The sequence below is a fragment of the Vipera berus genome (genome assembly GCF_964194415.1).
Source record: "Vipera berus genome assembly, chromosome: 1".
NCBI classification, from domain to species: domain Eukaryota; kingdom Metazoa; phylum Chordata; class Lepidosauria; order Squamata; family Viperidae; genus Vipera; species Vipera berus.
Window position 1 is genome coordinate 131,803,394 of NC_138202.1, and position 13,498 is coordinate 131,816,891.

The following is a 13,498-nucleotide window of genomic DNA, read 5'->3' on the forward strand; positions in this document are numbered from 1 at the left end:
GGTTGGGGTTTTTTTTGTGCTTTCATTTAGTGAGCCTGTAAAACGTAATAAAATTAAAGTAATGGTGCAAAGCATTGACTGGTTGCCCAGAAAGCGATGTAAAATAGTATTATGGCTACAGTTATAAAGAAATTAGAAGAAAAATTGGTGGAAACTTAACCAAAGGTGGCATTTCTACTGTACACTTTTCCCAAAAGGTTTCCACAATTTTGGCCACTACTGTATCAGAAGCATTCTAGGGGCGTGGGGTATAGAAAAGGTTGGGAACCACTGCCCTAGAAAGTGTGAAGAGAAGAATGATAAAGATGATAAGGGGTCTGGAGGCTAAATCCTATGAAGAATGGCTAACGATATATTTACCTTAACAAAGCTGTTTAACTTAATAAAGAGAAAAGTGAGAGGAGATATGATAGCAATTTTCCAATACTTGAAGGACTGCCACAGGGAAGAGACTGTTGATTTATCCTCCTTAGCACCTGAAGGTAAAATAAGAAGCAACGGGTGGAAGCTTTGCAGAGGGAGATCTAAGAAGGAATTTCCTGCCTGTGAAAATCATTAATCAATGAAACAGCTTGCTTCCCAGAGTTGTGGGTGCTCCACTGCTGGAGGTTTTCAAGAAAAGATTGGACGATCATTTGTCCAGGATGGTTTATTAAACAGCAGAATAGCTTGTCTCCTGGAGTTGTGGGTGCTCCCACTGCTGGAGGTTTTCAAGAAAAAATTGGACAACCATTTGTCTGAGATGGTATGAAGACTCCTGCTTTGAGCAGCGGGAAGGGGGCATTGGACAAAAGACCACCCTATGATTCCAGGTATAATGAAGTTAGGTGGCTTAATGTCACAGTGTTTTAGCTATGAGAGGCTGAGAAATTTGCCTTCTCTCTTTCTCTCTCTCTCTTTGATTTCTTGGAGGGTCAATGCTTTACTAAAGGGATCACAATACTTGTGAAACTCCTGATTAACAATTTTATGCCACTACTAAATTCCTCCCCATGCAATCTTTTCTCAATTCTTATTTTAGGAATAGAGCTAGATATTTAATCAGCAAATCAGAAGATTGGTTTTTCTCAGCCAACTCCCAAACCCCAAACAAGCATTTACATTTTTGTAAAGAAGAAAAATAATCAGTCTGTAACATAATTGCAAATTGGAAAGAGGGAAAAAAGCCATCACAGAAGTTAATTTGTATACCCCTGATTATATTACAGCAGCAAATTTATGTGGAATGGTTCATAATCAATTTGATTGTCCTCAAAAACATATATATGCTGAAGCTTGTTTGCCTCATAAATATCATAGCTAGTCAATGTCCTCAATGAAAGTCAGAAGAAACTGACAACACTGAAGTTGTTCAGAAAAGCAAGGATAACCAAGAACTAGTGCTACACGTACAACAATTCTATCCGTAGAAAATAAGAAGCAATTTTCATTTCCTTAAAGGTAAAGGTAAAGGTTCCCCCGCACATGCGTGCTAGTCGTTTCCAACTCTAGGGGCCGGTGCTCATCTCCGTTTCAAAGCCGAAGAGCCAGCGCTTGTCCAAGGATGTCTCCGTGGTCATGTGGCCGGCATGACTAGACGCCAAAGGTGCATGGAACGCTGTTACCTTCCCAGCGTAGTGGTCCCTATTTTTCTACTTGCATTTTTACGTGCTTTCGAACTGCTAGGTTGGCAGAAGCTGGGATGAGTAACAGGCGCTCACTCTGCTACGCAGCACTCGGGATTCGACTTGCCAAACTGCCGACCTTCTGATCAACAAGCTCAGCGTCCTAACCCACTGAGCCACCGTGTCCCTTTCATTTCCTTTTTCCCACGTAGAATTGGAGGTATCAGGGCAACATTTCGACAAAATCTCATCCGTCGTCCTCAGGCTTCAGCTGAACGAATGAAGCTGAAGCCTGAGGATGACAGATGAGATTTCGTTGAAACGTTGCTCTGATACCTCCAATTCTACGTGGGGAAAAACCCGAATGACCAAAGATCTACATACAAACACCTGCGAAAACCTCAGAAAACATATATATATATATATATATATATATGTATGTATGTTAAATGTTTGTTAAGCATTCAGAATACACTTGCTTAGTCCCAGACATGGGACAAATCTTATTTCCTGTTTCAGCCTAGCCCAAGGCCATCTACAGGCAGTAGCCACAGCAGTGGCAGCTCATATTTGTGTAAATTTGTGTTAGCAAGCCAAAAGATTTACATGTGTGTGTGTGTGTGTGTGTGTGTGTGTGTGTGTGTGTGTGTGTGTGTGTAGATCTTTGGTCATTCGGGGTTTTTTCCCACGTAGAATTGGAGGTATCAGGGCAACGTTTCGACAAAATCTCATCCGTCATCCTCAGGCTGGGGATGACGGATGAGATTTCGTTGAAACGTTGCCCTGATACCTCCAATTCTACGTGGGGAAAAAAACCAATGACCAAAGATCTACATACAAACACCCGCGAAACCCTCAGAAAACATATATATATATGAATTTCAGATTGGATTTATATACCAACAACAACAACAGCAGCAACAACAACAAAATAAACACTAATAATCCCTTCTGCCTCTCTAAAAGAATCTATCACATAAACTCTCCTTGCCCACTGGTACAATGTCAGGATATCACTGTCACCCTCCTCAAAAAAGAAGAGAAGCTCAAGTTGTCAAAAGGTTGTAGGATTAAGGTAAGATTAAAGGTAGAAGTAGGATTAGGGGCTGGTTATGAAGCTGCAAGGGGAATCATTTGCTATAATTGGAAGGTGTCATTTTTTTAATAGAAAGGACCCTCTGGATTGGTTGTTGTTGTTAGCTGCGAAGTCATGTCTGACCCATCGAAACCCCATGGACAATGTTCCTCCAGGCCTTCCTGTCCTCTACCATCTTCTGGAGTCCATTTAAGCTCACGCCTACTACTTCAGTGACTCCATCCAGTCACCTCATTCTCTGTCGTCCCCTTCTTCTATTGCCCTCAATCTTTCCCAGCATTAGGCTCTTCTCCAGTGAGTCCTTCCTTCTCATTAGATGGCCAAAGTGTTTAAGTTTCAACTTCAGGATCTGGCCTTCTAAAGAGCAGTCAGGGTTGATCTCCTCTAGGACTGACCAGTTTGATCGCCTTGCAGTCCAAGGGACTCGCAGGAGTCTTCTCCAGCACCAGAGTTCAAAGGCCTCAATTCTTTGGCGCTCAGCATTTCTTATGGTCCAGCTTTCACTGCCATACATTGCAGCTAGGAAGACCATAGCCTTGACTATATGCACTTTTGTTGACAGGGTGATATCTCTGCTTTTTAGTGTGCTGTCTAGATTTGCCATGGCTTTCCTCCCCAGGAGCAAGCATCTTTTAATTTCTTGGCTGCAGTCCCCATCTGCAGTGATCTCGGAGCCCAGGAAAATAAAATCTGTCACTACCTCCATTTCTTCCCCATCTATTTGCCAGGAATTGAGAGGGCCGGATGCCATGATCTTGGTTTTCTTGGATTGGTTACACTATGGCTTACCTTTGGATATTTGACAGAATGGGGAGAGGTAATGGAAGAAAAGGCTTTCTGGCAGAATAAAGGAATGGAATTCATTCATCACAGTATCTGAACTATATCTGAGTATCTCCAGTATTTTTAAACATATTTCCAGGTTCAGTACAGAAAAGTTGATACTGAGGCAACTTAACTAGGTGCAAAGTATTCTGTGAGATTTTCTCAAGCTACCTGTTTACATAGTGAAAATGATTACATTGGTTGTTCGTCTGTTGGGGAAACGGAGGAACAACCACACGGGAGAAATCTAAGGCATTGGGATCCATGCAGCAGTGCCAGCCAACTTTTTTTGTCTTATTATAATCGGATGTTCCAAACTGACCATCTCAACCAGTTTGGGAACTCCTCAAATCCCCAGTCAGGATTTTTAAAAAAGATTTAATTGCTATATAAGAGCCTTGGTGGAGCAGTGGGCTAATGCCTCCTTAAGTAACACCAGCTGCCTGCAATTAGCGCAGGTTCGCATCCCACCAGGCTCAAGGTTGACTCAGCCTTCCATCCTTCCGAGGTAGGTAAAATGAGGACCCAGATTGTTGGGGGCAATTAAGCTGACTTTGTAATAATGCCGCTTGGGGTGTGTGTGAAAGCCCTAACAAGCAGGCATATACATAGAATGAAGGCTACTGCTAAGCTTGTAAGCCGCCCTGAGTCTTCGGAGAAGGGCGGGATATAAATGGAATTAAAATAAAAAATAAAAATATATATATACCTGAAAGAGACCATTTAAATCACAGTTATGGAAAATGACTTCAAAGCACCTACATAATTTTAGAAACAATGAAGAAAAAGCAAAGATACCTACTTTCTGTTCCATGCACAGAACCCAGTGAAGTCTTTGGCTTTTTGGTCTTCTTTTCCGTTGACTTTGAAGACTCTAAAATTGGAAACAGGTTGCAGGGAGTGGGGGAGAGGAGGAGGAGGTTACAATAATTAAGAACCAAATCACCATTTTGAGTTAAAGAGCAATAACTGCAATGAAAAGAGAACTCTGATTTGTCTGCCATTTGATTCTAACTGGGTTAGAAAGCAAATGGAGATTGTCGGCTGTTGTGATATTTAAATAACGATGACTTGGGACAGGCTAAAAGTTTGAAAAACAGAATGAAAATAGTTTTCTTTGCTCCCCAGGAAATGTGACGATTAGAACTCTTTAAATCTCTAAATTTTAAACATCCATCTTGTTACTTTACTCAAAGCATGCATACAGGTTATTTGGGTCATGTCCCATGCGGAAGGTTTTTTTGCTATAGAAACATATGAATCTGCTGAAGAGGGCTTTAAATGAAGGGAGTTAGGAAAAATAAGTCTATTGAGCTAATGCTCTAAGAACTGATCAAGTTTCAGTTTTGGAGTAGAGCCACAAGGGCTGATATCAGGGTTTTACGCTAAAGACTTCAAGAAAATCAAGACTATTTCCACGAAGATCACTCACATTGTGTATGTTCTACTCACACACAAAGAAGATGTTTGTATCTCTGTATCATTGCAAAAACGTATTTAACCAGAAGCAATAGTGAAACCAACAGAGTATGTACATATACTATTGGAAGATATATTCAAGCATTACAACATTCTTTTGGCATCAGCTATGTATTCTGTCTTTTGTAGTAATCTTACACCTTTGATTGCTGTAAATAGTCACTGGTGTGCTTACTTGTGGCAAATAAAAATCAGTTCCAAGCATTTAAAACAAAACAATGCAAAGCAAACAACATAACACAATACTCTACTGCATGGAAACAACTAATCTAATGCATAGGTCTGGTTAAGCAAGTTACTAACAAGGGCATATACTACAATAATTTTGATGAACACGAACTGATCTAGATCTGATCAGTGCTGAATGGAAACACTATGTGTCTTACTTGAAATTCCATGGGGGAAAAAAGATATAATGTGATTTTAAATTTTGGTGCATCTTTGCAAAACAATAGCTGCCTTTATTTCCAGTACCAATTTACAATCAAAATCAGTAACAAATATTGATATTTCTAGTATAAATTTAAAGCAAAAATGGTGATTGTTCTGGATATGAGCTACCTCTCAAGTTTCTGTTTCAATTATTAAGGAATGATTGGACATGGCAGAATTTAATATGGTAGCAAAAAAACTCCTATTATTTAGCAGCACTTCATTATACTGGCTGCAGTGGTTTCCTACAAATACGAATCTTTGCTTCTTTGTATGATAAGTGACTACCTAATAACTTTATAATAATCTAATGGAAACTGGAGAGCGAAATGCTATGGTACTGTTCTAATTTCATTGTGAGTAAAGGTGAGTTAAAGTTCAAAACAAATTTGCCTTAAACAACTACAAGAACTAACTTGTTCTAATGATGCAACATAACCTTATAAAGACACTGAGGATCTTGCAAGATATCTTGCAAAAAGCTTTGATCTACTGGGCTTTGATCTAATGCCAAGATTTTAAATTATCCTCAGATGGCTTAAAGAGTTACATGTGAACAAAAAGATGCATTGGGGACATTAAAGAAGGAACAATGGAGATGACAAATATATCTGTGACTAATAACTGGATACTGAGAACCGACATTCTACTAATGTCTTTGGAATTTAGCACATGGCTGTTCACTGTCCAATAGTGAAGAAGATGAGAAGGCCAGTACCTGAAATAAAGCAATTGTGCAAATGATGAATGGAACAATTGATATTTTTAAAAAAAATCAGGGATTCATATCTGTCTTGAGTGTCATCTGCACAATTCATTGCAAATTAGTCAGCATGACTGAGGAAGGTATACAGCCAGAGGACCTTGGTGATGGAAATTTCAGTTGTATTGTTCTACACACAGAATGACCTCTGCTGACATGACAATTTTTCCCTCACTTACCCCTCAAGATTCTGCAGAAACCTGCAATCTATAAGGAACTTATTTTCAGAGCAGGTTTAGGAAGCCTACAAGGGTTGCAGCAAGAACTGGAAAACTATATGAAATCCCACTACTGTATATGAGCAAAAATCTACAGAATAGTCCTCCTTTAGCGAATGCTTTGTAAAATGTCAGTTTGTAGTTATGCCCAAGATGAAACAGTAACTTTATGACCAATCCTCACATTCACAACCTTTATAGGTCTGTAAAGCAAAGGAAAGCTGAAAAAGGATTGCAATGCAGTTGCAGCTTCACTTGCCAACTGGTTCACTTAGGGATCAAGTTGCTGGTTCCAACTGTGGATGAGGAGTACTTGTGTAATGTTTTTCTTCTTCCCGTATTCTAAAACTAAAACATCCAGTGATGTGTAACTAATTTGCAGAGTCCAGTGCCATTGCACGTGAGTAGTATAAGTACTTACTTATACGACTGACGTAATGGGTTTAAAAACTAATTAGACAATTAATTAATGAAATGCCTATCAGGGACTATTAGCTATGATGATGGATTATATGGAACAATCAGATTTGGAAAGAAGGAGTTACTAAGAACTAATTTGGAGTAGGATGTGTTATTGGGATGTAATTGGTTTTACATTAACTTGTTTTATCTTTTACTTTATAAGTGTTATATAACTTAGGGTGATATCTGAATCCTGCCAACTTCTCCCATTTGACAAACAATATCCTAGGGTGATGAATCAATAGAGTCCAAATATTAGTTCTGAAACTGACAGAGTAGCCATGTCGAAACAACTCAGTCTAATAGACCCCAAAGAGAAGATAGGTGAAAACGTCAGCCTTTTGAGCCAGACCAGGTCAGGAAACAGACACCAACTCTTTTATTGTTTTAAAGGTAAAGGTAAAGGTTCCCCCGCACATATGTGCTAGTCATTTCCGACTCTAGGGGCCAGTGCTCATCTCCGTTTCAAAGCCGAAGAGCCAGCGCTTGTCCGAGGACGTCTCTGTGGTCATGTGGCCGGCATGACTGGATGCCAAAGGCGCATGGAACACTGTTACCTTCCCACCATAGTGGTCCCTATTTTTCTACTTGCATTTTTACGTGCTTTCGAACTGCTAGGTTGGCAGAAGCTGGGACGAGTAACAGGTGCTCACTCTGTTACGCGGCACTCGGGATTCGATCTGCCAAACTGCTGACCTTCTGATTGACAAGCTCAGCATCCTAACCCACTGAGCCACTGTGTCCCTTTATTGTTTTAGGTATTAATAAAAGAATCTCAAAAACTGACATAAATTCTCTCTCTTCCCATTTACACTAAAGGGAATCAAGGGAAGGCAATCTTAAGTGTTTTTTCCACCACTCCCCTCCTCGCCACCCCTTTTGCTTATCTGGGCTGCTGAGGTTTATATGAATTCCTTCCCCAAGGTCATCTCCAAATTCCTTTATGGAAAACAATAAATTGCTAAAAGGCAGGTTTTAAGTAAAATAAAATTAATATACTGACTAAATAAAAAGTCTTAGGGATAATCTATGCAGCCATTAAAGCCACATGCACTTTGATTTAAGCTTGAGTTGGTTTTGTCTGCTTGCATTAAGGGTTGTGGATGAAAACTAGCTAAGAAACAGGCATGTCCAGAAGAACAGAATAGCACAGGCTCTCTTCATTATTATCCTGGTTGACAAATTTGTATCACAGTTCCAATTCAACAACAAAGCACTAAAACAAGAAACATTTCACTTTTTCTCTCTCTTTACTTCACCTGTGCTATTAGTTTGTTACAATTAAATTTTATCTTATGTGCAGTAACTCATCATTTAAAATGCTCCAAAGATAGCTGTTTCTTTGATACAGAAATAGTCTTGATAATTATATTCCATAATTGTATTAATAATGCTGACAGGGTTTTAAAGCAAATTCAGATTTAACAAAATTGACAGCGTGGAGGGTCTTTAATTGAGACACAATATAGACACATGATTAGCTGGTTTAATGTCCCATTCAAAAGCCAATTTAATATGGAAAGAGTATGGAGCAGAAAGAAACTAATAGGATTCCCCCCCCTTTTTTTGGCATAGTTTTAGGAATGGGAACCAAGATAGGAAAGAATTGGAATGTTGACATAAACAGAATCTGAATAGTACCACCTAAGGACTCTTAAGAACAGTACTGAGACTTGGGTCCATGTACTTACCTTCCACCAGCACGCTGCAAATGCATTCTGATTTTCCTGCAGTATTCTCAGCTATGCATTTGTATTGGCCCTCATCCTCAGGAAAGGCCTTGTCAATGGTCAGTGAGCACAGTGAGCCTAATGGAAAGCAAGAGACAAGTCACAGAAGTGCAGTGATCTAAACTGAAATGAACTCTACTCAATGAAGAACTGATAAGACCAAAACCATCATCTTTTCTAAATTTGCATGAAAAAAAAAGTTCCTAACGTAAGAGAAACTTTGTAGTCCTTTTCTGTAGGCCAAAAGTTTGGTCTTACTTTTGATTCATGAAAACAGGTTTTCAGAAATTAAAGATGGTGTTATGATTAAGACATCAAAATCCTTAATGCCTGCCTTTATCTCTTCTTTTCCAGTGCAATTTCAAGTCAACAATTTGGGCATATTCAGCCAGAACACAGAAAGATATAAACAATTCAAACAGTATCCTTTGTTCTGGTTCTCTTAAATATGCTGGAATTACAGCATCCAGAAATTTCCAGATAATATGACTGATGACCATGAAACTATTCCTATAGATTTTGCTTCTGTCAACTTTATTCAAGATGTTGATTCAAAGAGAAAACATGTTTCCAAATCCAACTGTGTTTATAAACCTAGTAGCCTTCAGATTTGTGGGAGCATCCCTCAACATCAACTGTTCCTGGGGTTGCTAAGAATTATAGGTTAAGAAAATCTGAGGAACCATGTTTTGCATCCCTATTCTAGAAAAAAGTCACTTGAACAATACAACATACTATACCACCATGACCACTCAATCTAGTTTAGAACTTAATACAGTCAAGTCAATTCTGATTGCTCATCACAGTACAAACGCCAATCTCTCTCTTTCTCCAAATGTCAGGGCAGAGGATGTTCACTTTAGAATTAAAAATATTTGATGTCCCAGGCTTTAATCATGCACAAGGGTTTTCCTTAAAGTACTTCAAGTAAATGTACAAACAAAAAGCAAAGCTAGCTATGTTTACTAAGGACACAACATTTTCCAAAATTTCTATGACCTAGGTAATTGCTTCATTGCCTGGGTTGGGAGACCATATGTCTCTCAATGAAACATTTGGTATTTCCTCCACAAAAGCCCTTGTTGACCTCCAGAGATGAGATTCTTTTCTCATAGTTCTGAGAAAACTTTGTCTGGTGACTCCAGTCTGGAATTCTGAATTTTTTGGCACCTTACAAAATAAAATCCCAGGAGAGAGAACAACAGCAGTGCTGCAAAAGCTGATCTACCCCTTCTCTGATTTGTTTATATAGCTGTCAACCAACTAATAGTGTGTTATGAAATTTGTATGTCTGAAATGAGCACTGCAATGTTTTGAAGCAGCAAATTCAGTGCATTAGGCACAACATGGTCAAAATGTTTATAGCTGGGATTATAAGAGAACATGTTTCCCAACGCTGTGGGAAGGATCCAATCTTTCATAGACTTTATAGCATAGAGCTATATGCTCAAACGCTCTTAAGACACTCTTGAGTTTTGGACTTATTTGAAGGTGATGTTTGATTTAACTGAAATAGTGCAAACTTGGCAAAAGATTTCCAGTTCTTGCCAGCTTGATAGTCAGTTGTCTTCAAAACAAATATGCAAAGCATCAAAACAGGGTAGCTCTTGTGTTTTACTTTCCTATCTTGGCCAGCAAAACATGTTCCCTTTTCCAGCTGTAATAACTCCTGCTATGTACCCCAAGGAATCTAAAAAAAAGTGATTGAGATGCTGAAATCTGAAAAACCAAGGCTGAGGCATACAAGTAACCAAAGTTGGGAATTTAAGTTCAGCTGTCTTCTTCCTCTTACAGTCACATTATGCATTCCTGCTGAAGTATGCTACTTCATTTTAGCACCTACTTATGGTAAGTATCTGATGCAGTTATAGCCTAGTTTTACAATATCCATTTTGTATCCTGCAAAAACACATTAATGCATTAAGGCCCCTACAGTACACTGTTCCATGAATTAATAAAGAGCAATAGTTTTCACAAGTAAGGTTCCAGATCTGGACCATAAATATAGATATGTTTTTTAAAAAATCAAATGCTCCTTCTGTCACTTTCTTGACTTTTTGATGGTGTGTGCAGTAGATAAAGCATCAGAGTTCTACTTGTTACAAGAGACTGGGAAAAATGATATAACAAAGGAAAAAGAACAGCAAATGAGCAGTCTCGTTTTTCACATTACTGACGCACCGAGAGACAGTTCCCTAGTCTCCAAATTATAATTTGGTAATCTTAGTAGAAGATGTATCTTATACTTCTTCTGTACACTGATTTGTGCTATAACATGGGAATCGGCTGGGATATCTGTTTTCCACAGGGACTATTCCCAGATCTACTCAGCTCTAAAGAAACTCTTATGCTTTTTTCCCCCTAATTCTAAAATACTTCAGATAAAGGACAGAAACATCTGTTCAGTAAAACTACAAACATCAAAGAATTTAGAAAATTATGGTCCCAGCTGGTCAGGAACCAGAGCTACCCTAACTCCCACTAAGAAAGCATCTGGCAATGCAAGCAACATCCTGAGAATGAGCAATTCATCATTATATGTGGCATCCAATGTTTCTAAAATAATTGTGAGTTTCCAAATATGTAAAAAAAAATATCTTGCTATTGGTATTCATTTGCTCTTTTACAATAAACCCTGGGATAAAATTGATGCAGAAATGCAGAACAAAGACTCCATACACTATTTTTAAGGCTACTGGCCATTTCTTGTATGTGGTTTTAGAAAAAAATGGGTGTACAGAATATACAGAATACAAAGTTCGCACATAGAATAGAGGCTATCAGTGTTGGAAATACAGGTATTGTACTGGAACATACACATACTGGGATTATTTCCCCCCCTCCCCCATCAAAAAAGCAAAGCAATGCAGGAATATTCCCAGATCATTTTTGAATAAGAAACATCTCTCAGATAATCTTTACATTTACTAAATGGCATAATTTGTTTTCATTTCTTTAAAAGACTTGTATGGCTACACATCTTAAAACACAACTTTGGGTGGCTCACGACAATAAAATTCTCAAGCTATAAAAATTTTAATATACAAATAAAACCATAATATACAACCAAAACCTCAGCCATTACCTTGAGATACCCCAACGGCCAATACTAAACACTCTCCCTGTACCCCAGCCTTTTACCTGGGTAAAAAGCTAAGTCTTGATGACCTTCTAGAAAAGGAGTGTCAAACTTGCCATGTCACATTAGCCTTGGTGGAGCAGTGGGCTAATGCCTCCTTAACACCAGCTGCCTGCAATTAGTGCAGCTTCGAGTCCCACCAGGCTCAAGGTTGACTCAGCCTTCCATCCTTCCGAGGTAGGTAAAATGAGGACCCAGATTGTTGGGGGCAATAAGCTGACTTTGTAATAATGCCACTTGGGGGGGGGCAAAAGCCCTAGAATGAAGGCTATTGCTAAGCACATTGATTTGTGCTTTAGAATGTAAGCCGCCCTGAGTCTTCGGAGAAGGGCGGGATATAAATGGGATTTAAAAAAATGACCTTCTAGAATAGGAGTGTCAAACTTGCCGCATCACATGATGTGTCATGAAGTATCACAATTTTTTCCCCTTGCCAGAGCTGGGGTGGGCACGGCTTCCATGTGACGCATTCAGCCCATGGGCTGGCAGTTTGACACCCCTGTTTTAGAAGGTTAAGAGGGTAGGGGCCTGCCAGATCACCAGAGGGAGGATTTTCCATAAGGTAGAAGCAGCCACACAAAAAAAAGGGCACACTTCTTGGGTCCCACTCAATGGGAACATTTTAAAAAAGGTACTGGAGAATGCCTACCCTATCAATCTGCTACGATGGGTAGACACTCTCAGAAAAATTGAATAATCATGGCAGAATAGAAAATATAATTCTAATTCATCAATTATTTATTTTACCCAGCAATCATTCTGCAGTCAGTGATTACTAGAACAGTTATTTATAGAAGAAATCTTGCTAAGGAAGGACTGGCATATAAAAATTGATAGCAGAACCTTCTACATATAATTTGTGTTAAAGAAATTGGCATTATTATATGAATTGGATCAAATAATATGGGTACGAAATATGGGCTTTGCTATAAATTGAATATCTGATTTAGTTAATGGAATATCTTCTTTTAGAAAGGAAGATAAGCTCTCTTTTAAAATCCATTTTAGGCTTCTGAATAAATTGGCAAAGCAGAATCCATGGCATTTCCATAAAGTTTCCCCTGAACAGGGGAAATGGATAGGACTTCGTATTTTGTAGCCTATACTGTATTCCAGAAATATAGTCAAGACTACTGTACTGAAAAGTATGTATTTCTTTGAATATTAGTCACTGAGAAGTAGTACTTGCCTGATAATTTTAACTCATTTTGTGACAATCTTACTCTTTTTTCTCTCCTTCCCTTTCCTATGTAGTTCATGCAATTGCCATCTAGTCCCTCCCTCACCGTTTCATGTTATATTTTTAGATCAATAGCCTAAGTAAGATCCTGAAGTTGAAACTCAAATACTTTGGCCACCTAATGAGAAGGAAGGACTCACTGGAGAAGAGCCTAATGCTGGGAAAGGTTGAGGGCAAGAGAAGAAGGGGACGACAGAGAATGAGGTGGCTGGATGGAGTCACTGAAGCAGTAGGCGTGAGCTTAAATGGACTCCAGAAGATGGTAGAGGACAGGAAGGCCTGGAGAAACATCGTCCATAGGGTTGCGATGGGTCGGACACGACTTCGCAGCTAACAACAACAAGCCTAAGTACAGGGTTATCTGATTAATAATTTTTATAAGCTGCCTTTTTTGGCTAAAGAAATGGATAACAATTATATAATTATGCATACACTCATTGCATTTAAACAGGATTCCTATGATTGATGTCTTAAAGTTACTAAATTATATTCTTGCTTTGGGCATAGTAC

At 38.9% G+C, this 13,498-nt stretch overlaps 1 protein-coding gene across 2 annotated transcripts in view; it reads right to left on the reverse strand.

Annotated features, from left to right (window-relative positions):
- The window catches only part of MYLK (myosin light chain kinase), a 195,133-nt gene that overhangs the window by 56,745 nt on the left and 124,890 nt on the right, over window positions 1–13,498 (reverse strand). For both annotated transcript variants that reach the window (XM_081315205.1, XM_081315201.1), the window contains 2 exons: window positions 8,571–8,687; window positions 4,328–4,399 (listed from right to left, as the gene is read on the reverse strand). In XM_081315205.1, the coding sequence (XP_081171331.1) occupies window positions 4,328–4,399; window positions 8,571–8,687 (189 nt within the window). The remainder of the gene's footprint in view (window positions 1–4,327; window positions 4,400–8,570; window positions 8,688–13,498) is intronic.